This window comes from Corapipo altera, unplaced genomic scaffold (genome assembly GCF_003945725.1).
Source record: "Corapipo altera isolate COAL_440 unplaced genomic scaffold, ASM394572v1 61411, whole genome shotgun sequence".
NCBI lineage: Eukaryota > Metazoa > Chordata > Aves > Passeriformes > Pipridae > Corapipo > Corapipo altera.
The window spans coordinates 15,723,339-15,751,199 of record NW_020884875.1 but is presented as its reverse complement, the minus strand read 5'-3'; the positions used below and the strand labels follow the sequence as shown (position 1 = coordinate 15,751,199).

At 38.0% G+C, this 27,861-nt stretch overlaps 1 protein-coding gene across 2 annotated transcripts; it reads left to right on the top strand.

Moving 5' to 3' along the window:
• The first annotated feature begins 53 nt into the window (after positions 1 to 53).
• Positions 54 to 27,861, top strand: PLGRKT (plasminogen receptor with a C-terminal lysine). Of its 2 annotated transcripts, XM_027635104.1 has the most exons (5): positions 54 to 200; positions 20,577 to 20,707; positions 21,649 to 21,758; positions 25,497 to 25,576; positions 26,024 to 26,133. In XM_027635104.1, exons 1-4 carry the CDS (start codon positions 132 to 134, stop codon positions 25,574 to 25,576), a joined length of 390 nt encoding a protein of 129 aa, XP_027490905.1. In that variant the 5' UTR covers positions 54 to 131; the 3' UTR covers positions 26,024 to 26,133. The 2 variants fall into 2 exon arrangements, with proteins under 2 accessions (XP_027490905.1, XP_027490904.1); XM_027635103.1 differs by lacking the exon at positions 25,497 to 25,576 and having other exon boundaries at positions 57 to 200; positions 26,024 to 27,861.

The following is a 27,861-nucleotide window of genomic DNA, read 5'->3' as shown; positions in this document are numbered from 1 at the left end:
AAAAAAGGGCCCTGTGCCCGCAGGGCGGGACCTGGGGAAGGCTCCTCCCGGGAGAGTCTTTCCCCCGCCTCCCTCGCCTTTCCCGGCACACTGGCGTCATCTGTGCAGTGTCTGTTCCGCTCCAGGGCACTATGGGGTTCATCTTCTCGAAGGCCATGAACGACAGCCTGAAAGGGCAGCAGGAGTTTATGCGGCTGCAGGTAACAGAGAGGCCGGCGGCGGTGCGGGGGAAGGTCAGGAAGGTCACCGCGGCTCGCTGCCTGCGCAGAGCCGTGCTTGCAGCTTCGCCGGCTGAGCTTTGCTCTCCTGCCAGGGTTCAGGGTGCTCCAGTTCCGCTGTGCTTACCTAATGCAGCAGGTTCAGGTGTGTAAAGCGCCTGTTCTCTGGATTCAACAACTTCCTCAGCAGTCTCTGTTAACAAATCGTAGAAGTGGAAACTATCCTTACGGTAACCACATCCTAAAAACACAGTTTTGGAAACCTACTTTGAAAAGTACACTTACCCTGAAATTGTGCTTATGCTGAAGCACAGCTGGGATACTCAGTTTTAAGCAACATGTAGATGTTAAAGTGAATCAGTAACAATGTGGTTACTAAAACATAGATACTATAATCTTAAAATACATGTTTCAACTCTTCCACTATGAAAAAAAATCTTTCAAACAGCTCTTTCTTTAGGTTCAGTTGGCTAACTGGAGCTATTTGTTGTTCTAGAAGCCTCACACTAAATGGAGCATAGGGGATGTTTTAGTCCCGGTCATAAAATAATAAAATATCAGCAGAGAAGAAGGAAGACCAATTCGATCAGAAAGTTGCACTGACTAGTCATAGCTTTCTGATTACTTCATAGGTATCTTGTGATTTGTAACTTATTTGTAACATTTATATAGTAAATGCTGGAATGCAATCTGAAGGATTTAGCTTGAATTTGTCCCTTTGGTGACGGATGAACTTCCAATTTATTAAATTGCCGCTAGATGTCATATTCTAGTTTTCAAAGCAGCAGATAGATGGTAGGTTTTGTAGGATCACATGTAAAGTGAACTCTGGAGGTGAGCCTGGAAATGTCTAAGAAGAAAGATAGCATAAGGAAAGATTATATAATAAAATATTGGATAGCTCTTCACTGTTTAAAGAAAAGCAAAGTTTTGCAAGGTTTGTAGACATCATTTGCTGGGTTATATGTTTCTCAGATGCAACCACAAATTTGTGTACAAGCCTTTTTATTTTTTCCCCCATGTACAGAAGTGCTCCTCCCGTCCCCAGAGTTTTTGGAAATGCAGATGACAAGAAGGTTTTCAATTTTACAAATTGATGATGAACTTAAAGCGATCTGCCTCTCTGTTGTGCAGAAAGGAAGACAGAGCTGAGGAAACAGCTTGGATTCAGGCTAGCATTTGTAGGCTGCTGCAGACTTTGAATGGCAGTCTTTAGCTTGGTGCCAGATGCCTAATAGCTCTAGTTCTAACCCAAATGCTCAGGCATTTATAAAAAATAAACTTTCAGGGCAGTTACAGAAAAGCCCTTTCACAATTGGATATAAAATTTTTGCAAGTTGCTGTGTTGTATTTCTTCTTTTTGACAATAGTACATTTCTTTCTAACACTACCAACACCTGATCATATCTTATTCCTACTGTATTTGCAGAAATACCTGCCATGTTAGAACCTCCCCATCTTTTAAAAGTGCGCAATGTGCCCAGTTATGTCAGGTGTAAAAGATGCAGTGCGGGCAAGGGCATGACTAAATTTTAATCTGCACTGTGCCATAACCTTCTACCTTTTGCTTCTTATCACTGTAACACTACATATAGAGTATAAAATGTTAGTTTAGTATTTTTTCTATTATTTGAAGACAAGGTACTTATGCACTAATCAAACTTCAGCTGGTCTCAGCGCAATAAGGTCTTTAGCAAGCATCACAGTGTGTGAAGTCAGTTTCCTATTAAGAAAACACCCTGTTGGTCAAGGAACGTCACTGTCTAGAAATATTTTTTTAAAAGTTATATTTAAAGAGTTCTAATCCATACTGAGGAAAGAATAATTAGCCACAAACATGCCTGCATTCCTAGTTGCCAGCTTCAAATATGTAGCTTTTTTCAGGTTACCTTTTACATCTTAAAATGGCTTTCTTAGTAAATAGTTAGTGAAATAGCTCTCTCAAGATGTAGATTCGGATTGTTTAAAAAAATGGCAAGGAATAAAAGTCTAACCAGAGTAGAAAGTACAGAACACAGCACATCAACAAAAGAATCTGGATCCCTTTCCCCACCCACGGTGTGGGGCGGCCCAGTTCTAGTTCCGTTTCCATCTGAAGAACCATTGCGACGCTTTGAGGGATGGGGAAAGGGAACTCCAGGGGCTTCTCAGGGGTCTTTTCAGGCCCTGAGCCTGGAGGGGAAAGGTGCTCCCCCTCCCCCCCACACACGTGGCCCCATGGCCGGCAGGGAGACAGGACACAGGACACCGGGTGTGGAGAGGAGGCAAGAGAGAGTTTATTGTTGGGGATGTTACATTTATAGGGTTTAGGAGGATTCACAGAGTAACCAATTAGAAGTCTCAAGGGGTTTACAGGAACACCCAATCACAGGAAGGGCTCAGGACACCTTCCCAGGACATTCCTGCATGGATAACATGGGGGGTGCTGGGAGGAAGAAGCATGTGTTTGCAAAGAGGACCACCAAAAGCCATTTTAAGACATGTTTAAACCACAGTTTTCCCATATAATGCAGGTTTAGTGCTACAAAAGAACTACATGAAATTTCTGCATTTGTGTAAAGAGCACCCACAGAGCTCATGAAATAAACTAGAGCTTGTTTAGAGAGGACAGGTCTTTTCTCCTTGTCTGTTATTCACCACACATCCTGCTTTTCTAGGGAAGGAGCGAAATTTCACACTTCCTATCAACCACTCAGGAATTCAAACACTGTCATTTTAGATGTTAGGGTTCAGTTACAGAATTTAAAACTATATATAGAGAGAGACATACAGATATATATGACTTCTGAGTGTTCTTTCAGAGTGCCTATGATTAAAATGTTGAAGGAATAGGTTACAGTTGCTACTCCAAAGCCAATTCATGTGGGTCAAGAAGTCATCAAGATTGTTTCTCCTAGAATGCCTTTCCTACTAACAATGGTGGTATGACACTGCTCAGAAATAGACTAGTAAGTCTTTGGGTTGACCTGGAGCAAAACACAGCAGGCCTCTCCTGCTCTTTTTAGATGAGGAGGAGTCATAAAATTACTATAAAGTGCTTGGAACATGATTTTTGTGCTATCCATTTCCATGACAGAATACTTTTTTTTTAAGTAAGAAAAAATAGGTGTATGCTCTTCTCTGAATAGAGAGAAGATACAGAGCTGTTTACTGATTGACTTATGCCCTGTGGAGGATTGTAGGTTGGAAAGAGACTATTGCAAAAATAGGAAGGCAATATCATGACAGAAGTTGATAAAGACCTCCAAATCCCAAACCTTGGTGCATGCTAAAGCTCAGTCACTTCAGAGTCACTCCGGTGTGTGCTGGACAGCCAAACCAGATCGACTACTTCAGAATAAGAGAATGTTAAAAGATGCTTTAAAGTTGTGTGCATATTTTTTTTCTTTATAGCTTTCTTAAGATAACTCTGAAAAGAAGAGATTGGGGCCTTGTAAATTGTACCTTAATGTGTTTTTGGAAGAGTAATAAAAACTCAACTGTTTGCCTTGATGTTGAAGGACTTGCCAATTGTTTGTATTGTCTTGGTATGGCTCCAGAATGAAATACCAGTCTGTGTCAAGTGGAGACTGTTTATGGTAGAAGTTTGTTGAGGCTTCATTTTTATCATGAGCCTGCTCCTTAAAGTGTAGCTTGCAAATTCTTTCCAAACACTTAATATATCAGATCTACAGCTGAAGCCTAGTATATGGCCTTGCTAAGCACTTTTAGTGCAGCTGAATTGGTTAGAGGAGGTCTCTGCTCCAGGTCACACACAGCAGTTATAGCTTCTCTAGTGCAAAGTTAGTAAGTTTTGCTTTATGTATTCCTAGAATCAAATTCCAAACATCCCCCTCTTCCTCCTTCTTCCCCCCACTTTATGTACTGAGCATGATGTCATATGGTCTGTGGGTCACCTGTCTCAGCTGTGTCTTCTGCCAGCCTCCCATGCACCCCCAACTTCCTCACCAGTGTGGCAGTATGAAAAGCAGAAAAGGCCTTGGCTCTGTGCAAGCACTGCTCAGCAATAACAAAAACATTTCTATATTATCAACTTGGTGTTCAGCACGAATTCAAAACACAGCCCCGTTCCAGCCACTGCGAAGAAAGTTAACTCTACCCCAGCCAAAACCAGCACACATTTAAAATCTATCATAACTGTTTCCTGTTATATCTTTACCTAAAAGGTGTTTTTCATTGGAACTCCACAAATAATTGCTGATACACTGAATCTTTGAATGACTAACCTTTTTACTCTTTCATATATTAACTTGCAACATCATTAATAATGAGATCTGAATCAATTACTAGTTTATAGTTGTTTTTTTTTTCTAACATGAGATGACCAAAATTGGAAGGCAGTATCTGACTGATTTGTTTGTGGTATTTTTACATATAACATTCATACCTAAGGGATTAAGTTCTTCTCTTGATGTTGTCTAGCTATTGAAGTTTTCTCCTAGATATATTTCTGGGAAAACTGAAAAACAAAACAAAAAACAAACAAACAAACAAACAAAACAAACAAACAAAAAAAAAAACAAAAAACAAAACAGTGAGAAGAGAGAGAAACACTGATACTGGTCAGAGAATGGAAGAGAAAAGTGTGTTGTATAGCGGCCTGGCTAGTGAAATGAAGTCAATGGGGCAAGTCAGCTCAAAAAAGTGACAATGGTGTATCCAGAGACTAAGCCACATGGAAAAGATTAATTCCTAGCTTTATTGAATTGCTAAATGTGATACCAAACAAGTTCTAAACAATTAACTTCTTTCTTCAATAGTTTAGAGCATAAGGAATTCTCTAAACTATTTCAGAGGATTTTACTCTGCTTTTGAAAAAAAAGCCCCAAAACCCAGAAAATCATAAAATTAAAACCCTTTGTGTTTTCTCCAAAAAAACATTCTGCCATCCTAAAAAAAAAAAAAATTGTTCCTACTAGAGCAGCACAGTAGGAGCCTTTTGCTGTTGTAGCAGACGTTAAGTAAACAAGTCTAGACCTGGTCCTTGCAAAAGCTTTTATGAGACGACGTGCTGGGAGTTTCTGCAGTGGTGATGGTTCTGGAGGCAAGAGGCCTGTATGTGCTCAGACATACATGTATACAGCCTGAGAAACCAGCAAGAAAAAAAGAGCTGTTTCTAGTCACGAAACTGCAACGTCGTGGGAATGACAGATGTGGTAGGACAGCTCACGCAACTGGAAATCTATAATGGAGAGATACAAGCTCTTCAGGAAAGACAGGTAGGAAAGAAAAGGAGTGGGGATACATATGATGTTAAGGTGTAGCTTTTGGGTTAAAGAAGAAGCCATAAAACATGACACTGTGGTGGGAGTATGCTGCAGATCACTGATTGGAGTGACGGTATATGAAGCCTTTAAACAACTGCAGAAAGCCTCTGGATTACTGACTGATTGTCATGAGACCGTAGGCTCCCTAACATCTGCTGGAAGTGCCATAAATAGGACATAAGCAATTGAATATATTTCTGCAAAATGTCAGCAATAACTGTTTGATACAGGTAGGTACTAGGTGGGCCATCCAGGGCTCATGCACAGCAGAATTTGTTACTTAAAAATAGGGAAGAACTCATTTGGGGATGTAATATCAATGGCAGACTTGGTTATAGCAAGATCAGTTGCAGGGGAGAGCAGATTTTGTCTTATTCAGGGAACTGTAGGCAGGTCTGGAGGATAAAGTAGGAAAGCTGACATGATCTAAGTGTCAGCTAAGTGTCCCTGGCAACAACACAGGCTGGGAGCTGACAACTGGGGAGCAATTCTGTAGAGTTGAAGGGGACACTGGAAGACAGCAACCAGAGTGTAAGTCAGCACTGTGCCCTGATGGAAGAGAAAGTCAAAAGGACCAACATAGGTTTTATAAGCAGTAGTGAACCCAGTAGGTTGGCAAAAATTCCTGTTGTCTTCTGTTCAGTGCTTTGTTAAATGCATTTAAATACTGCGTCCAGGTTTTCTCCCCCTTCTCCTCCTGCAGTGCAAGAAAAATGTAGATGAAAAAGAGCACCTTTGCAGCAGACTATCAAGATGGTCAAGGACTGGAGCACTTCTTGAAAGGAGGCCAAGTGAGCTGTACTTACTTAGTCTGGAGAAGGATGCCTTCTGGGGTGCAGGATCCAATAGCAGCCCCCCAGCAACTGTGAGTAGGTTATCAAGAAAGCAGAGCCAGGGTGTTCACAGTGGTGGATTGCAGGAAGCCAGGAGGTAATGGGTATACATTGAAGCAGGATAGGGGAAGCAATTCAGCCTGAATGTAAGGAGAAGCCTTTTCCCCTGCAAGGATGATCCAGCAGTGGAGCAGAGGCCCAGTGGAGCCTCTGTCTTTGGAGGTTTTCAAGACCTGATAGGATAAAGCCCTCAGTAGCCTGGTCTGATCAGATAGCTGACCCTGTTCTGAACAGGAGCTGCTGAGGTTCAACCCCAGTTATTTTATGATGCTCTGACCCGCATGGAAGCAGACACAACCCACTGTATTTTGTAGATCCCACGAGGTAGTATTTCCTCACATCTGTTTCTTCACAGACTAGGGATTATGAAGAGTTACTTCTTGATGTCTGCACCACACGCGCAGCAGTGTCTGTTGAAACGAGGTGTGACCTCGTCTAACTTTAACTGACAGTGGCCAGATAGACTTTAGGTATGTGTGAGTGATAATGGTGCAGAAGTAACGTCACAAGGAAGGAAATTGATAATTAAAACCTCAGTGTGCCCTGCATGTCGGATTGCAAAACCAAAGCAAAAATCTTGTACGTGGGAATAATTTGCCTGAAAAGAATTGTGCAATCTCCTGTATATTTTGAAAATTATCATAGAATCATAAAATCAGCTGGGTTGGAAGGGACCTTCGAGGTCATCAAGTCCAACCCTTGATCCACTACCACTGCGGTTACTAGACCATGACACTAAGTGCCACATCCAGTCTCTTTTTAAAAATCTCCAGGGATGGAGAATCCACTACTTCCCTGGGCAGCCCATTCCAATGTCTGACCACCTTCTCTGTAAAGAAATTCTTTCTAATATCTAACCTAAACCTCCCCTGGCACAACTTGAGACCATGCCCTCTTGTCTTGCTGATAGTTGCCTGGGAAAAGAGACCAACCCCCACCTGGCTACAACCTCCTTTCAGGGAGTTGTAGAGAGTGATGAGGTCTCCCCTGAGCCTCCTCTTCTCCAGATGAACAACCCCAGCTCCCTCAGCCTCTCCTCAGAGGACTTGTGCTCAAGTCCCTTCACCAGCCTTGTTGCTCTCCTCTGGACCTGCTCCAGCACCTCAATATCCTTCCTGAACTGAGGGGGCCCAGAACTGGACACAGTACTTGAGGTGTGGCCTCACCAGTGCTGAGTACAGGGGAAGAATCACTTCCCTGGTCCTGCTGACCACACTGTTCCTGATCCAGGCCAGGATGCCATTGGTCTTCTTGGCCACCTGGGCACACTGCTGGCTCACGTTCAGCTTCTTGTCAATCCAAACTCCCAGGTCCCTTTCTGCCTGGCTGCTCTCCAGCCACTCTGTCCCCAGCCTGTAGCACTGCAGGGGGTTGTTGTGGCCAAAGTGCAGGACCCAGCACTTGGCCTTGTTGAACCTCATCCCATTGGAATCAGCCCAACTCTCCAACCTATCCAGGGCCCTCTGCAGAGCCCTCCTGCTTTCTAGCTGATCAACACTCCCCCCGAGCTTAGTGTCATCTGCAAATTTGCTGATGATGGACTCAATCCCCTCATCTAAATCATCAATAAAGATATTAAATAGAACTAGGCCCAACACTGATCCCTGGGGGACACCACTAGTGAGCAGCTGCCAACTGGATGCAGCACCATTCACCACCATTCTCTGGGCCTGGCCCTCCAGCCAGTTCCTGACTCAGCAGAGTGCCCCTGTCCAAACCATGGGCTGCCAGCTTTTTCAGGAGTATGCTGTGGGAGACGGTGTCAAAGGCTTTGCTGAAGTCCAGGTAGACACATCCATAGCCTTTCCCTCAATGACCAGGTGGGTCACCTGATCATAAAAGGAGATCAATTTGGTCAGACAGGACCTGCACCTCCTAAACCTGTGCTGGCTGGGTCTGATCCCTTGTCCATCCTGTAGGTGCTGTGTGATTGCACTGAGGATGATCTGCTCCATAACCTAGCCAGGCACTGAGGTCAGGCTGACAGGCCTGTAGTTTCCCGGGTCCTCCTTCTGGCCCTTTTTGTGGATGGGAGTGACATTTGCCAACTTCCAATCATCTGGGACCTCCCCAGTGAGCCAGGACTGTTGGTAGATGATGGAGAGTGGCTTGGTGAGCTCTTCTACCAGCTCCCTCATCACCCTTGGGTGGATCCCATCTGGTCCCATAGACTTGTGGGGATCCAAGCAGCTCAGTAGGTCACTAACTGTTTCCTTCTGGATTACAGGGGGGCTGTTCAAATTCTTATCTCTTTCTACAAGCTCCAGAAGCCAGCTGTCCTCAGGACAACCTGTCTTACTGTTGAAAACTGGGACAAAGAAGGTGTTAAATACCTCAGCCTTTTCCTCATCTTTGATAACTGTATTCCCAACCATGTCCAGTAAAGAGTGGAGGTTTTCCTTGCCCCTCCTTTTGCTATTGATGCATCTGTAGAAGGACTTTTTGTTATATATATATAACTTTTGAAATATATATGACTTTTGAAATATATATTGCTGTATTCACAGTTAAGTTTCTCCTACACTGCTTAGCATTATTGTATCCAGCACTAGCACATACATAAGTCAGGCAAAATTAGCAATTTCGGTAAAAAGCTATAACCACTATTTAAGCAAAACTAGTTGCAAAAGTCTTGCTTTAAGACTTTTGGTCTTAAAGGTTGGCTCTGCCAGTCTTTCTGGGTCAGATCAGACTGAAAAAGTGGAAGACTAGAGGACTGAAATTCTTGAAAAATGTAAGTTTTACGAACAAGTTGTACAGGAGGAGTTAAAAATCACTGAAAATACTGGAAAGAAAAGAGGACTAGTTAGTGCTTAGGGCATATCATTGTTTTCTGTGGCTAACAAGATTTTTTTGTTGTTGTTTTGGAATAGCAGTTCAGAGTGATTTCAAGGGGTTTTTTTTAGACTTTTGGGTTGATTTTTTTTTTCCCCAGCAAGAGGATTCCTTATCAGACAAAAGGATAATCTTCTCAGTGGGAAAGCATAATTGCTTTCAGGAGTCATAGATATTCCTTCAAATTAATCTTTGGTGGGAGTTACTTAACCTTTGAGAAAATACACAGGCTAGGAAAATAATATAGTTCTGACAGATCTTGTATTTACCAATGATAAAAATGTTTTATTTTAACCTGTATGCAATATGAATGTCTGGATAGTTTCATTCCCATTCTGTTGCCATCCTACTCTCTTCCTATTTTATTATGTCAGACTCTAAAGTGCATTCTTCTCCCCAGGTAATGTTGGATAGCAGATCCAGTATCAGGAAAAAGCCATACATCTGCTTTCATAGTAGTGAGTCTTTGAGAGTTTATAGACTTGTCCCCTGTATGCTCCCTGTATGGACATGGAAAAGGTTCTATACTCCTTGGTAAGAAGAAAAGTCAAGATCAAGTAAAGCTGAAAAAGTAAGGAGGGGCTCTTTTTCTATTTTGGACAATGCAGTGCAAGTACTTTTTTCCTTGAAAACTTGCCAACTTTTCCTTGTTTTTGAAATATTTTCCTTCTTTTTGGGTCCTAAACATGATCTAGGTTTATTTTGAGCCGTGAGAAAACTACATTATCCTACTCCAATAAGGGCCAGATAGTGGTGTGAAAGATCCTCTGCAGCTCTGTACCTAAATGGATACTTTTATGCTTGCTTGCTTTCTCTTTTTTTTTTTTTTTTCCCTAAGTGGTCTTTTTTTTTTTCTTGCTTTGTTTAAACAGCTAATTTGGGCAGTGGTGCAAATTAATAAGGGAAATACAAACTAGAGGCATTTTCCCTAATTAGTAAAAATTGTTGAGTAACTGGGCAGATAGTATAAACCAAAGCTAGGGAAACTCAGTGCAATAATGCATAGTCTGCCTTTTCAGAGATGAAAAATAAAATAGCAGTTTTTTCTGTACGAAAAATTCTTTTGACACAACACAGAAATGCCAGAAATATATTTGGCTCTAGCAGAAAAAATACCTTATTTAGTTCATTCAAATTATAAATCACAAGATTTCTACTTCTGAACATGACTTTAAAGTGTTCTGCGCTTTTATCTGTTCTCCAGCTCTTGCCTATGGAGAAACGTGTGCATTTTACACTGTATGTACAAGCTATGAGACAGGCATTCGCAAATCAGCAGTTGAATATTTTCCATATCCACAAATGGCTCTAAAGCTCTCAGTTTCATAACAAAATGCTTTGAAATGTTATTTCGTCGTATATGTTAATGTCTAAATATTAATTTCATGTGACTGTAATTTGATGTTACAAAAGATGTGTAACAAAAGTATCAGTATCTAGAAAAAACTATCAAAAACTTACTGAAAATATGGATAAATACAACTTAATATCATATATTTTCTTTCCTTTACATTGTCGGTTCTTGGTTAGAGGCAAACCATAGCATGATTGTATTCCTTTCCTGCCAGGATTGTATTGCCTTAAGCGTTTTGCATTGAATGGTAATAAATGAAAGTAACAAGGCAGTTTTCTCTTCATGTTCAACAATTTGTCCTTAAATCTGAAATGAAAGTATAGAAGTATCCTATAGCATGCTTATTAATTGACCATATCCTATGACCAAATTATATTGAGATTTCTTTCTAAATTAAAGAAATAGTAACAGTAAAAAAATAAAATGAGACCTATTATAAGTGATGGAAAAGGACTATAACATTTCAGTTTATATTCAGACACTCGTGTTTTTTTAAAAAAAAATCTGTCTGTAATTCAGTGAAATGTTGTTTTTGTAAAATGTTATATTAGAGGCTTGGTTTAGTATTCTGAACGTCTTGGTGAATTGGATAATGCCTGAAGTAATATGCAATGGTGCGTAATAGGTATATCTGGCCTTGCACCTCATAAGCTTATCATTTGTTTTTGCTAGGGACTTAGTGTCTTACACTTGTCCCAGCCCTTTATCTTAGGATGCTTTTTGAGTAATGAGCTAAAATTAGGAATGGAAAAGAGAGTATAAGAAAGCATTAGTAAGGGCAGGGGAAGATGACCTCTTTTTTTTTGAAGATGATTATATTTACAAATACAATTTTGGAATTCTGTTGTTTTTTCTTATTAAATTCATTTAACTCATTACTCAGTCAAAATAGTACTGATTGTTTATCAGTTGATCTTAAAATGAAGTGGTGTTTGAAAGGCATATGTGTGCTATGTTTTGACTCTTGGCAGGAAGAATGGCTAATGTTAATATGCCAAGGAGTTTCTGAACAAGTAAACTTTTTCCATGGTTTTTCACTTTCATTCACAAAAAAAGAAAGTACTGACACAGTCTTCTGCATAGGCTGATTTCTATAAAGTCCTTCCTGTGTCTAAGGAAAATTTTGTGTGATGACATTTTCTCCATTTACAGATTTGTCACCTTATCTTTTTTAGTAAAAGATCAACCACCTCCATGACGATACCTGAAAAATTTAATTTTTCTTAATGTCTCAGACACTGAGTCATTTTCTGCAGTGTTTTGTAAGTCCCTAACCTTTTCCTCTCTAAAGTTTTCACTGAGATATAGTCAAAAGGATTTTTTTAAGAGTTCTGTTGAAACGAAAACAATTGTTCCCTTTTTTTCTTGTGAAGTAAAATGTACGCAAGCTTTGCCTTTCCTGACTACTACCATCTTTTTCCCTGTGGGGAGGGAAACAGCTAGATTTGTTTTCTATAGACAAGATACTAGTAGCGCTTATGACATCTCTAATGCATTTGTCTTGAAGCATTACAAAAATTGTTTTGTCCCTTAGGTGATCTGGGCTTAATTCAGGAAATAAATGCTCTCCGGTGACAATTCTATATCCTTATTAGTTTCTGTGCATCAAATGGAACAGGACAAGATGAATGCTATCTGTACTGAGGAAGATTAGAACCATCTATCCTGCAGGAAAAAAACCAGTTTGGTTGGTAGTAGCTGAGAGACTCTATACTCTGCCTGATCACTGTAAAGAAATAAATACTGTGGTTTACAAAGGACAGCTTTTAATAGCTATTTTTAACATGCAATGACTACCAGCAGAAGATGCAAAACAGACTGGGTGCTGCACTAGTAGTGAGACAAATATTAATTCAATTTGTGCAGTTGTAGCAGTCCTTTTGCTGGAGAGTATCTGTGACTAGTACATACGGTTGTGAATGCAACTTGCAACTTTGGTCTTGTTTGGAGGTGCACCCTCAGCTTACCCTGACATGTTTGGTCTCAGTTTGTTGGGGGAATTTAATTAACTGCAAAGAGAAATTCTGAATCTCATAGCATTACTCCTGTAACACTATGAATTTTCTATAATTCCTTCCTCCTTAGCAGAGCAAACCTACCATTTCAGTCTTCTGTGAAGTCCATTGAAGTGAAATTTGGCCTTTTACTTGTTTTCTATGAAATACTGTTTCCTGAACGCTAAGTTTTAAAAAAAAATAAAAAGGGGAGGAAGGGGGAAAGCTCTGCGTTCAGTAGAACTCATAAATGCCCAGGAGGTACAATGGATATGTCAAGAAAACTTATACTTATTTTAATTCCGTAATAAAAATGGTGTAAAGAGAGACGCAGTAATTTTGCAAGTCAGAATTTGAAACAGAGAGGAAGAAATATTGTATTTGCAGATTTTATTGATATTATGACAGCTTTTCACTCCACAGTATAATTTTACAGTTATTTCTTGTGGGTTTCATTTTTTATGTAGTGGTAGAAGTCCTTTTTAGTTTGTTTGTTTTTCAAAAAAACCCAGGCTTTTGAGGCATATGAGGCATACAAAGAACATACATAGAGGCATTAGTGGGGGATAGAAATAACAAGCTGAATAGTTCTTATTCTGTTATTAGTCAGATCTCGAAATTACTTGACATTGTAATGTTAACTCTTTGTCTTACACTTCTTGATCTATTTTACTATTTCTACCGCATGGATACCTGTTTTTTACGTAACTGGCTGTCCAGTGACTTTGGTTTGTCTTTATAGAGCTTGTATAAAACTCTTGAGAATTCTGAACACTGTTAACAGTACCTTAAAACTTTGCTTACTCTTATAGGTAACTTTATTAAATGCAGGGGATGGACACCCTTCTTCACTCTGCAGCATGTCCATTGCTTAAAGGCTATACAGCAGAATCACAGGAATGCTTGGTTACTGCCAAGAAATGTTACTTTCATGCTTTTGTCTGTTGGATCAAATCTCTCCTCTTCACACCTCAAAATGGCACATGGATTTTGATAGATGCTTTTGATATTATTTTCTTTTCATATGGCATGTAATTCCAGTAAGTTATTGACAACAACAGGAATATAAAGGGTATGATGCTGATAAACACGAAGGTCACAGGTTCGATCCCCATATAGGGCATTCACTGAGGAGCTGGACTTGATTTTTGTGATCCCTTCCAACTCAGAATATTCTGTGATTCTGTGTGACTCTTTTTCAGTATGGTTTACATTCTGACTTGTAGCTAATACTGTGAGACTCTTTTTATGACAGCACTTTGCTTGTAAATAATTTTCAATCTATCTTTGCAGGGAAGGTTTAAAAAATCAGTTTTCTTTTTAAGGAGTATATTTTCTTTCAGTGCTAATAATTTTAAGTGCTCTGTGTACTTGATGGGAAAAATATTTGCAAACAAGCTTTGCAAACCAGCTTAAAGCATTTAGGCCTTATTTATTTTAACCATTTGATCTAGAGGCCCATTTCCTGACACATCTATGTGCATGCTGGTCATAGAACCAAGCAGACACCACATAATTATTACAGGTTATCATCTCTGAATTGCAGTATGGTGGCTTACAATGGAGGTGCAAACACAGGTATCACTGTTCTGGTTTCCATTTGTTTTTACCAAACAACCATTTGCAGCACCTTCTGGTTTTGCCCATTGATTAGGAAGGATAGGTCACATAAGCCTTTAATCTCTTGTCTGACTGTGAATGCCAGGTGCATTGCTGCTGCAAGGAGTTAGTGCAGTTATGTAACTCTACTACCTGCACACCAACTTTCATGTGTTTTGTAAATGATTTGCAGATTTTTGTATGTGTGATTTTCACATTTTTTGAAAACTTAAGCCATATTTTTGCATTGCAGCTCTGAGTGCTCAGAAGTTGGAAGTTAGTAGTTGTTTAAATAACACTTTCAGAATCTCTGACCACTGAAAAACTGTAAGTGAAAATAACCTTGTATTATGTGCCCTATAACAGATGTGTTAGCCTGTGACAAAACTAGAGACTCTTTTAACATGAACGTAAGGATATTCCAACAGTTTCTTCAAGTTTCGCTTTTCCTAGGTTTAGATACTGAGTTTCAGACCTTAAGCAGTGATGGTGTTCAGCTGATCATTCCTTATAAGGTAGATAATTCCTTTCCTGTCTGAATATCTGTTTTCCAGGCTGTCAGTATAATTATATCTTAATGATGGTGTCATGAAATACCATTCTCCATATAGGTTACTGGTATGACTGATCTCAAGGTAAGGTTTGTCCTAGCCACTGTTTTTAACAGATTGGGGGAAAGAGCATTTCTCCCAGGAGAGCCATTAAATATATAAGGTTGCAAATTGAAAAGGACTGGTTACTATGTCTTTGTCCCCCTACATACGTCTCAACTTGTACAAAATACACCAGAAAAATTGTGTTTAATACATAGGGACAATGAAGAAAAGAGCATTTTGCACTGGCTCTACTTTCCATTTCTGTTGAGCCTTTTTACATCACCTTGCATCTCATTTAGGGGTACAAAACCAAAGTAGCATTTCCACCTACAGCATCTGAACATGAAATAGAAAGGCAGAAGAAAGATAGAAAAAAAGCTAAGAGTCTAAAGTATGAGAAATTTCCAGTCTATCTACCAGTGAAGATGTGGTGTGTAGTCCAGAGAGGACTGGATTTTTTTTTCAAGTTGTCAAAGTTGATTAAATTATTTCAGATGAGAATTTTCTCCCACTGGATTTTAATCAATGAAATGATGGTATAAATGCTCTTTTATGTGGTTTGACATCATTGTGGCAGTCTGAAGAACAGAAATGATAAGGATGGTTACCACTGACTAGTTTATTAGCATTATCAGTTTCACAGTAACTGACCTTTTCCCTCTCCGCCTCACTTCTCTTCATCTGTCATGATTCATTTTGTAACATTGATTTCCTTTTACTGTATGAGTTTGTATGTGACAGACTTCAAATCCCAGTTTTCTCAGCCTTACAGTGTCTCACACAGTGTTGAGAAACTACTAGCTGTATTTAAAGAAAAATAGGAAAGTTATTTCTAATTGAGTCCTCTTGAGAGTGTTATAAAATATAAAATGTTACTTACTACTAATAACCATTTTGAAATACTAAACTTAAATTTTAAAATTATGCAATCAATATTTTTTACCAATTTATAAGTTGCTACTGTCACTTAAAAAATCTGTTTGTTATGGAATTGAGCTCCCAGAATTCTACGTAAATTCTTTTTTTATATTATTATATTAACTGTGTCTCTAAAACATGGTCTGATTGCTATAGGACACGATTTCTTAACAGTAATAGAAAAGCATGCTTGGATGTGTACCCATGCATTCACATCGGAGTTTCAGTTCTCTTGTGCTATGCACAGCAACTTGGGTAGGAAAGCTACAGCATCTCTTCCTCCTGTGGTAAATCTGCACTTCAGACCCTTTATCTATAGTTTTTATACAAGCATAGTCATGTAAATCATCCCTGCTGAAGTTTTTATGGCTGTATAGATGGGAGATTTATGTATTTAAAATAAAATAGAATTTATTCCCTAAGACATGGCACTTGGATGGTGAACTGTTTTTCATATGTATGATGTGCGCCTCTGGCTTGTTTCCTCAATAATCAACTTTTCCTGTCAGTAAGACTATTTTAAATAAATTATAGCACACCTCTGCTAAGTCCGAATAATATACTTTTTTTGTCTTATTATTACCTATAAAGTTCTACATGTGACGTTATGGTTTGCAGTTAAAATTAATACTTTTTAATTCTTACTTCTGCTCTGCCAAAATGGGAAAAGAGGTAATCTTAAACATCATTGTAAAGTAAGTCCCAAGGGAGTAAGACTTGGCCTTTATCATAAAATCTGCATGTTAATAGATCAAAAGTCTTTCACTATCCCAGTGTGACTGGCATTTTCAATAGGACACATGTGGAGGAAAATAAAACACAATTACTAAGAAATTAACAGCTGAAAATGGGATATTGATTTGAACTGCAGTCAAACATGATTTGGTTTTCTTTCATCTAATTTAAAATCATCTTTTGTGGTGGACTCCTGAGTCTTTCCTTATATTATATATGTTTTCAAATCCTAATTTCCCTAAGGTTACTGTAATCTTAATGTAATAGTTTTGCCTTAAGATCTACTGACAGTTGTTTACCAGTGTAAGGTCAGCATATCAGAGTATCTTGATTATTCAAAACTATCCAAGCTCAAGATGCTTCATTTAAGATTGGCATGTTAAATGAATAAGCACAAGGATACTGCGCCTGAATTTTTTAAATTTTTGAAAGACTGAGATACAGAGGAGTTGCCTGAGTGCCCAGGTAGGTGCTTAATTTTGACACTTAGAGCATCCAGATTTCATCTAAATGCATATACACTTTTAGGGTAATTGCTCATAAACCTATTTAGGTGATCAGACGTCAGGTCTGGATACGCTAAAGCAGTCTTTGATGGCACAGGGTAGGCAGTTGCCCTGTCTTTTGTCTCCTCTGTCAGAGTATGCCAGAGGGGTGTTTCCTGCTGTGCAGCACCGAGACTACACTGCTCCATGAAAAGAATCATAGAATCATAGAATCATAGAATAGATTGGGTTGGAAAAGGCCTCCAAGATCATCAAGTCCAACCCCTGATCCAACTCCAATTACTATATCATGGCACTAAGGGCCACGTCCAATCTCTTTTTAAAAACCTCCAGGGATGGTGAATCCACCACCTCTCTGGGTAGGCCGTTCCAATGCCTGATAACCCTCTCTGTAAAGAATTTCTTCCTAACATCTAACCTAAACCTCCCCTGGCAGAGCTTGAGCCCATGTCCCCTTGTCCTGTTGTTGGTTGCCTGGGAGAAGAGACCAACCCCCACCTGGCTATAACCTCCCTTCAGGGAGCTGAAGAGAGTGATGAGGTCTCCCCTGAGCCTTCTCTTCTCCAGACTAAACAACCCCAGCTCCCTCAGCCTCTCCTCATAGGACTTGTGCTCAGGTTTCTCCAAACTGGTTTTCCTGCAGTTATTCCAGTAAGTTTAAATTGCCTGATGAAGTAGTATGTAACAGGACAACTTTGGCCATAACCTTTGCTCAGTTTTCCCTTTCCCTTAAGGAGAGCTTGAAATGCAGTGAAGTCAGTGTGGAATTGCCTTGGAACACTAAGATTAAGCCTCTTGGTTATGTAGAGTCCCGTTGCAATCCTAACAGCTACAGCACTACAGTCTTTTGTTTTGCAAGGTGAAACTATGCCAAGTGACAAAACTGACCTTGGAAATGGAAAACGTGAATGAAGATTTTTTCAGAATAAAGGAGGACAGAACAAAGGGAATTTCTGGCCTTTGAGAGGGGTAATCCTGGGTTTGACATAGTATTGCATAGACTCAGAGAGATTTTGGAACATGTTTGTGTATTGTTACTAGATTTTCTCAATATAACTTATGAGTAAATAAAAATTGATTTAAAACCAAACCTCTGCATCAGTATTATAGATTATTTAGCATCCCCAAACACATCCCAGGCCTTCCTTGATACTACATTGTAAGTTTATGGACAAAATAGATCTTGTAAACTCTTCATTGTAACATCATGAAACTTCAGTAATAGCAAGAATTAAATTATTTTTTCAGCTAAATGTCACTAGATCTACTTTTTACTGCCTTCTGTGCATCAGTACTCCACCACAGTAGCTGCTGTCTTTAATATACAAAACAAGTTGTTTTCATAACTACTTGTAGATATACATGAAAGTACACTTGTGCTTCTGAAATTTGATATGACAGTCTCTACAGAAAGGTGTTTGTTAGACCCTAGTGTTTGTTTTACTTTAGTGTCTGTGACTTATCTTTTTCTTTCAGCACTTGGGTTTTAAAGAGCTGTCGAAGTATAACATTTTTAAGGGGCTTTTTGTTTGTTTTTGTTTGGTTTGGTTTGTTTTTGGTTTGTTTGTTTTGTGTGTGTGTGTGTGTGTGTTTTGTTTTTAGAGAAATCATGTTAGGATCCTTACAGCCTTCTTTTTATGCCATACTTACATTTTTCTAAGCCCTGTGCATATTAAACTGTCTGTTTTTCTTCTCCATTGTTTTTTTTCAGCAAGAGCCATATTTCATCAGCATACCCTTGTCCCACTTCCTTACCATGTGCTTCTTCAAATTGAAGCTCATTTTGCATCTTGGAAGCCTAGGCTCCTTATCTGTCCTGACAGGCAAACAAAGGATCCCTTAATAATTTTCACAAATGTGCAAACTACACCTATAATCACACTGAAGAGGAAAATAGAGTCATTAAATTGATATTACATGTCATTATTTTATCTTATCATGTCAGCCCCCAGCAATTTACCAGGCTTAGGATATTGGGAAACAAAAATGGGCAGTGTGCTTGTTTATTTTAGAATTTCCAAGTATCTTGTAGGTGACAAAATAAAATCTAATTATTTTGATATTTTATTAAGTGTCGTGTTAGCCATTATATAATTACTTCTTATGAAAAAAAAAGACTGTCTGAAAATTATGGCTATCAGGAAGATAAAGCCAGTTGATATTTTTTTTGCGAGAACAACAATTGCAATGTAAGTCTTGAGGAAAGAGAAACAGATGAAACAGTACTGTGAGACTACAGTGAATGTTGTTTTTCCTACTGTGTACAATTATATGTAATTAGATATGTCCTTTTTTCATTATGCTGTCTCAAAAATTAATTCTACCTATCTAGGTACTGAATGAACTGGTAAATAAGATAGCAAGACCAACATGGTCTGAAGAAATAATTAGTAACAATTTAACAGATATTGTTCTGTTTGGGCTAAATCAATAGTAATGGAGATGAATAAATGGGTGGAAACCTTAAGTAATTACAAATCCTTTAAATTATTCTTGAATTAGAAAGCAGGAAAAAAGAACATATTTAATTACTTTTACAGATTCATTAGAAGAGAACTTTCTGAACTCGTTCTTTGTTCTTTCTTCCCTAGAATACACTTTTTTAGGCAGCTCGTATTCTGTTTCCTGTACCTTGTTGGACTTTTCATGCAATTTGGTTAGCTAGGCTAGACATAGCAATCCAGATACTCTGGTTTTTTCCCCAAAAGATGAGTTATAAATATTACTGTGAAAAAGAGATTTCTTATTGTGTTAACTAACTTCTCTACTCTGGTTTAAGACTGTTTATTTTTTTCACAGTTCTTGTTTTTGCATCACTCTAAGAAGGAAATATTACTGTTCTTTTTGATGTTCTGTACAGTCAAGAGGAACTTTTAAGAAATTCTGAATTTACCTTTACTTAGTGGAAATGTATTGGTATGTTTATATGGGGCATGTAATGGAAAAAAAAATCAAATAATCTGCTTTTTTATTCTTGTGCATTGTAGAAAGTTCTCTTTTTTTATTCTGGTGTACCATAGAAAGTTCTATTTTAATGTATGAATATACTGTCTAGATTGTACTTTTTCCATTACTGTTTTTAGTTCTAGTTACAGAAGTATTTTCTCATGGACTTCTGATATGTGATCCAGTATTTTTAAAAGATCTGGAATCTTCACAATGTTTTTTCTATATCTGTAAACTGTGGTGTTGCAGAAGAGTTATTATGCCTTATGGTGCATCTTGAGGAAGAGAAATCCTCAAAGAGCAAAGAGGTGTCAAGAGTGACTCTGAAGTTACTATCACCTAAATTAAAGTTAATTAGAATGAATTGGAAAGCAACTAGATGGTACAGTATGGATCACCATGTAAATGCAAAGGTCAGAGAACCTTAAATTAGGGAGTACTGATGAGACTTGTGGAGGTCTCAAAACATCAGACTGGTATTTTGCTTTTTTTTTTAACTTTGAGAAGCAGCATTAGAGAGATTCTGCATTAAAGCATTTGCTAATTGATTTCTTGGTATAAACTATGCTGAGTTGTTACTGAAGAAGACCATTCACAATCAAAAACAACGAATTACTGCCATATCAGTTAGTGCTTTGGATTTATAGGTGAGAGATTGACTCAGTCTTTAAAATAAATAGATGACAACTTTATTTAACCTCTCTCCCATCTTTAGCTGGAAAGGCAACTGGTGCTGCAGAACCTGATGAGAGAGAGACAAGCAGCCATGCAGATCGCTTCGACGCGGGAATTTCTCAAATATTTTGGGACGTTTTTTGGACTTTCTGCTGTAGTTTTAACAGCTGGGTAAGAAGTTTATTTCCTAACAGAAAATATAAATATATTACATGTGTATTTCTATATTGCTGGGTTTTCCTTTTGCATTACAACAAGTAGTTATTTTTATCCGGTAATTGCTCAGAAGTTGATCACATGACAGAGACACTGAATTCTGTCTGCTTCTGGATGTGTTGTGGTTATGTCTGTACTGAAGACTTATTTAAAAGCAGAGACATGTGAGCTGACAATAAAATAATACATCTGAAGTAGCAAAAGTTCAGAGAAAAGTAAAAGTTGTGTGTGGAAGAGGAGATATTTTTTTAAAGCCAAGATATTTTCTTGTCTGTATTGTGATTTAATGTACTATTAATGAGCAACAAATTTTCTATCTATGTTTTTTAATCCAGTGAACAAGTGGACGTATTGTGAAGTCTACTTACATAAATTTGAATCAACTGACTCAAGGGAAAAAAAAACCACCTGGCTAGTAAAGCTGTATTGCATAGGGAAGAACATGCCTTACCTTACTTTTGTTTGGTAACATGTTTTCCTTGTGATGTAACATGATTAGAGGGAATGCAAGAAATATTTATGGTTTTGTGTACATAGTACAGATTAAATGCACCTTATGCATTATGCATTCTCTTTTGACTCAGATGCATTTGGAACTGAGCACAGTTATCTACACTGTTACATATTACGTGTGGCTGGGTGTGCATGTGCACATGCAAGCCACATGAGTTAGATAATCCCATTTTTGTTAGGTTTATTCAAAACTCACTTTAAGCATTTTTTTAAATATCCTTGGGCTGAGCAAGAAGGCAACCAGAAGACAAATGCTTCTGAGGAAATTAGGAGGATAAAAGGAGGATATCAAAGTCCTAGACAGTCAAGGTAAACCTATACTAACAGTGCTGACATGTTGAATATCCTAAATAATATTTTTCTTTTTTTTATTTTAAACACAGAGCAATGAAAAAGAAGAACCCAGCATTTTTAATGCCAGTAGTTCCATTGGGCTTTGTATTTGCCTATAATTGTGATATGGGCTATGGGACACTGTTGCAAAGGGTCAAAGGTATGTAAGTGTGTCCTGTTCACACATAGAACCAAGCTTCAGATAACCTGCTAAGTGTTTTTAAAATGACTGGGAGAAAACTTGTAATAGATTTTTTTTTTGACAAAACTCTTATCTCTCATTTTTTTCTCTTCTCTGTTAAAAACCAGATATTTTCCCAGTAAAGAGTACTCACTCTACTTTTACCGCCTTTCCCTTCAGTTAAGACTGTTTTCTCCTCTTGTTTCAAAAAATTTGAACTCTAAGGCTATAAATACAGCTGAAGTAAGCATTGCATAATTGCGAGAAATGACAGATCTAGTGATTTCCTTCTGTATTCCACTCTGATGCTGCTGTTTTGGCAGGGGTTAAGGATTATAAGAATAGATAAAGGGATACAGACAGGAATCATGTCCTTATACTTTAATGACCAAACACATCAGCTGATGATCTTTTTGCATTGTCCTGCCAAGATTAAGAAAGGTTAGTCCCAGAAAGTGGGATCTTGCCTCATAGTTGCCACTGATTTAGTTACTCTGATTCCTGGTGAAGCAGACATGCTCAGTGAGTGTTCATTGTAAGTGAAGACAGTACTGGCCCATGGTTTGTCATCTTCACAAATCATCTTAGTTACCTTGATTTTGTTATCTGTTACTGGCACAAGTATACTAAAACAAAATAAAAATCCGTTTCAGCTCTTGGTCTTTAGCCTTCAGATCTAACAGCTAGGTTTCCTAACTCTGTATGCTTCATTGAAAATAATGGTCGGTTAATTAGACAAAATCTGTGGTAGTTCCTTTTTCATACAGGTGCAAATGTATTTAGGTGATGCAGGAACATATATCTGTGAACATTTCCTCAACCTCACGAAATAAATTTCTTTGGATTTTAATATGAAGAGGCAGCTAAGCACAGGGAGGAAACATTGGTTGGTTCTTGGAAATCAGAGTGTTGAAAAGGAGAGTAGCACACACACTGCAGAAGGAGCACTTGGAATTTAGGATTTATATATAATGTGTTTACAATGCACCATGTGGTCCTATATAGGTTGAAGAGGGGCAATGTGGTTTCCTATTGCTTTCCAAATAGGAAAAGTCATCTTCATCACTTCAGATCCATTAGGGGAACTTCAGCAGTATGCAAGGCTTGTGAAAAGGTTTTGGAGAAAAGCTATGGAGCCAAATGGAGAATAAGCTAAAATTAAGTATGCCAAACTAATTATATCTTTTCCAGGAAGATTTTTTTTTTTTTTTTTCAAAAGAACTATGGTAGATCTACTATAAACTCATGAAAGCATTTGGTGTGGTATCACGTGAAGATTAAGTTATGTGAAGGACATGGAAATTAGTAGACAGGTAAGCATGGGAGTAAAGAGAAGATCTCAAAGGTTTGTGTTTAAAAAGGAGGGTTAGACTTTAGCAGGGTTACTAACAATATTCCTCAAGATTTGGTCTGGATCTGCTTTTGGTTTGTATTTTTAAATTATGAGTACATTATACTAATCAAATGTGTGGGTGACAAACTTGATTAGTTTCATCAACAGAGACGAAATAACCTGTAGTACAAGAAGAACTGAATGGCCTGAAGAAATGAGACAATAAAATAGGATTCCATTTGATAAGGTCAACTTATCAATTGACCTTCTAGCTTCAAGAAGCTAGAAACTAATAGGGATTTCTACCATCAGTATTTACCAGCTGGAAATGAAAGAAAAGAAAATTATTAAAAAACTTGAATACATTAAAAGATCACGGAATGAGTATAAACCAGTAGTGTTATGAAATTGAGAGTTGACCAAAGTCTAGAAACATCAAGTGAGGTTTCCTAGTATCACAGCATGGTTGAGGTTGGAAGGGACCTCTGGAGGTTGTCTGGTCCAACCCCCATGCTCAAGGAGGATCATCTACATCCAATTGCCCAGGAAGATGTCCAGAAGGCTTTTAATACCTCCAGGGATGGATGTTCCACGACCTTAGTAAAAATAGAGCACAGATGAGATGATATTGATGCAGGAAAATACCTTCTGTGGAAATTTACATGTAATTTGGACCATTTCTATAAAAAGAATCTGAAATTATACTGAAGAGCTGAAATTATTATGGAATGCCAAGCTCCCTTGCAAGAGAAAACAAAGTGATTGGTTTATTTAGCCTTGTAAAGAGACATGAGAGATTTGGATCTACAGATCCTACTTACAAGGTAGAATAAAGGAAAGTAAGAGAAGGAAATTAAACTAATTACCAATATCAATAGTAGAATAAAAGGAAGTGGACTAGCCTAAATGAATCTGGTTTGGAAATCAGGAGTTCATTTATACTTTAAGATTAAAATTATGTAGTTGAAGAGAAGGTTTTATGACAGAATTGACCTGCAGCCATAATCCTGGCTTTCAATACTCAGCTGATCGCTTTGTCCACTCCTGTACCTTCTAAACCACTTCTCTGCTTGTCTGTCTGTTCTCTTTGTGTATGCCATGCTTCATCCTTCTGGTGTAATAATGAATGTATTCTCTTTATTGTTCCTCCTTTAACTGGTGTCTTTCCCCCACGGTATGCCTGTCTTCAGCCTCAGCCAATTCCCTCTCCTAAGATAATATGCAGGTTTTTTTGTGCTGCACAGTGAACTTTGTATTTAAACCACCTTGATCACATAGGTCTATATCTGCTGTCCTTCATCCTTTGGAATCATTTTACACCCCTGGAAGGTTTCTTTGTTTCTTTTTACCAGGCATTTTGTCTCTGATATTCCTTACAGTTAATTTTTTCTTCTGTCTTTAGCCTACGTGTCCAAACATTATCTCATGACTCGAGTATTCTTCCACGTTGAAATCAAAAGGGTATTTTTTCCTGCTTTACAGCTTGGGCTAATTAAAGCCCCAAACCTGAGGACATAGGGGGAAACACTTGCTTTGAGTTCTGCTTGTGCTGTTGAAAAGCCCAAAGTGTGCCACAGTCATATATCAGAATCTTTGGGGGATGGCAGGGTTACAGAACAGCCCCTAGATGCACTATCTTTTCTGATGTCTGAGGACAGAACAGAATCAGTGTTCTTGGCCTTGCTGTTTTGTTTTTCCTCCCAGTCCAGGCACAAACTGCTTGTGTTTTTCAGACAAATGATTAGAGGAGGGGAGAGATTATATAGCCAGCCTCCAACCAAACAGAACTTCACTAAGCAGTGGAACTCTGGCTATCTTTTCCAAGATTTAGGTAGCTCTGTCCTCGTATCCTGAGCCATGTGAGAAGGATGGTGGCTGGGCAATGTGCTCTAGTGGATATGAGTCGCATGCATAGAGATATGCCTATCTACATCTCTCTGTCACCTAAGGTATCTTGCTGTTTCATAATCAGATGCTATATGCAACTGACTGACGCTGTGTTATTACGAGTTACTGGAGTGGTAACCGGTGTTGGATATTACTGATGTGCAGAGATCCCAGGCACTGCAGTACTATTGAAACTGCAGTTGGAAGATTTTGGCATTCAGACCTGTTTTGAAGAATGGCCACAATCTTGACTGCATTGCAATATTCAGTCAGGCTTACTGAATATAAATACAGTTTCAAATCACTGCTGCAAGGATCATCAAAGCAAGGAGTTAAGCCATAGGTAAACAAGATCATTGGCATTGTACCAAACGGGCATCAGCCAAAACAAATGTATTCTTTGCCTAATCTTCATAATTTCTTAGATAAAATCAGATCACCACAACTTATGTGTGATGTTCCATCTGTGTCTTAGTTTTTTGGATTCTCTGTCCTAGATGTTTTCATTCCAGCCTTATTGAGAGTGTTCTGTGCCCTACAACTTTTCCCTACTATGCTGTTAAGACTGCATGTTTAGATAACTGTCTTGGCAAATCTTTTTGTGAGCAGTGTGCTTTGACCAATGCTTCTGCAAGTCCTGTGCTGCCCACTTTCTGGCTTTACCCTGACATTTTTTAGTCGAGGCCTGAAGACAAGAAGAAAAGTTGTGCCCTAATATGGCACATCTACAATACTGTACAGATTTACTTGTTAAAGCTTACATATGCCTTTATGTACATGTCTGTCTCAGACTCCTAATTAGCCCACCTGTCCACAATTCCTTAGAGACAACCTTACTGTTATATTGACATCAGTTTGTTTTGTTTGTAAAATATACAGCTGTGATCTGCTATGTTGTTATTCTGGTCCAAACAAGAATAGCTAAATCAGTTTCTTAATTTTTTTTCCTTCCTTTGCTTTCTCACTGTAAGATTGACAAAATTTACTCAACTTTTTTTGGTTTGTTTGGTTTGGTTTTTTTAAGGTGAAGCAGAGAACATACTTGACACACAGAGTACTTTGTTAGAATTGCCAAAAGGACCTGTCACTTTTGAAGATCTGGAGAAAATCAGATCTCAGGCAAAATTCTTCAGAGAAAAATAAGAAGATGTTAAAGTTTCATTAAAGTTGCATATCTGAAATGTGATTATAATACTGGATTTGGACATAAATTAATAATGAAAAATTTGAGAAAATTATGAGCTTTTATACAATCAAAATTTAATTCATTTTTTAAATCAGTACTTTCTAGAGCAATGGTTTTCATATTATATGTATCTCTTCAACATATTTATTGTTGCTGTAATATATTTTTCTTGTTTATAATGAAATACTGAATTTCCATTGTCTGTTCAGAGTCTGAAAATAACTTTCACCTGTAGTAAAAATGTCTGGTACTGACTAAACTCAGTATCATCAATAAAGATAAGTTAATTGGTAGTTATAAATTTTTATAAATATGGTCACAATTTTCAAATACATTTCAAGATGCACAGCTCAATTTGAAGTCAGGAACATTCAATTTCTTTGAAAAATATGACACTTTTTATTAGCTGTTCTTTAGGCAGTAAACTCACCATCTCTGCTTCAAATTCTGGAATAAACAGCTTTTATCAGAAGCAGGTTCAGAAGTAAACACGTCACTTGCTAACTGTGTGTTTTAGGGGAAACTGTGTTAAAAGTATGAGCAGAGATAGTTTCTCAAAAAGAGAAAACAAATTATGTAGTTATTTCCTGAATCTTTTTCATGCTTGTTTGACATTTTGAAACTCGGGATAATTTGTTTACATGAAATCAGAGTTTCTCTGCTAAGATGAATATTAACTTAGGCTAACAGCAAGCAAAATTATTAATGTGTGGTTTTGTAATGAGTAGATCCAAGTGGCCTTACAAGTACTGAAAAACTGAGGGATTTTTTGCATGCCTTTACTTTAGCATGGTATATACTAAGAATATAGTTTTAGTATATTTTAATGTTCTGATATCACACTTCGAAAAAATGCATCTTTCTGTATTACAAATCTTGTTTAAAAACAGATGATTGTGTGTCTTGGATGGAAATTCTTCTAGCATTAGTCTAATTGTGGAATGAAAAACAAATGCTCAAAAATTAGGCCTAAGTCTGTACTGACAAATTATTGACTTAAAGTCCAGCTAGACATAATGCCCCAAGTATGATTTTGAAGACTACTTGACTAAAATTAGAATATTTTTACAATAAGACAGGTAAATATATAATGAACCAAAAGCTTCTCAGTGTAGAAGTTAATTGCACAGTTTGTGTGGCTGTGTAAGTTTGATTTCTGAAAGTGCATTCACTTCTGCATTCAGTTACTTCTGTAATTGGTTCTGTCATTTGCATGTTAACAACGTACAATCTGTAACATTTCAAATGTAATGTGTTTTAATGTGCAGTGGAATAAAATGGGTTATAATGGCTTGTTTGGTTATAATAACTTGGTCTACACTTCAGCTGTTCAAGATTTAAGGCAGTGGTATTGTCTAGGAAGGTGTGCCTCAACTCAGCCTGTGGTGCTACACATGTTCTGTGAGCTCACAAAACACAGCTCAAGACTACTTCACATTTTTGCCTGTCTTATAGTCCCTCACCAATTGCTGCTGTATTATGTGCTACTCATAGAACATAAGCACTCTAGTTATTTGTTTTGCTTTTAATAATAGATCATCTGCTGTGTTTCCTCCAAGTTCTGAAGTCCACCAGCTTTAATTTTGAAGAAGATCTGTTTCATTTTGATCTCTGTCATCTATTGATACTCTTTCTTCCAAGAAAGTAAAACAATTAAACCACCTTGTTTTGGTATT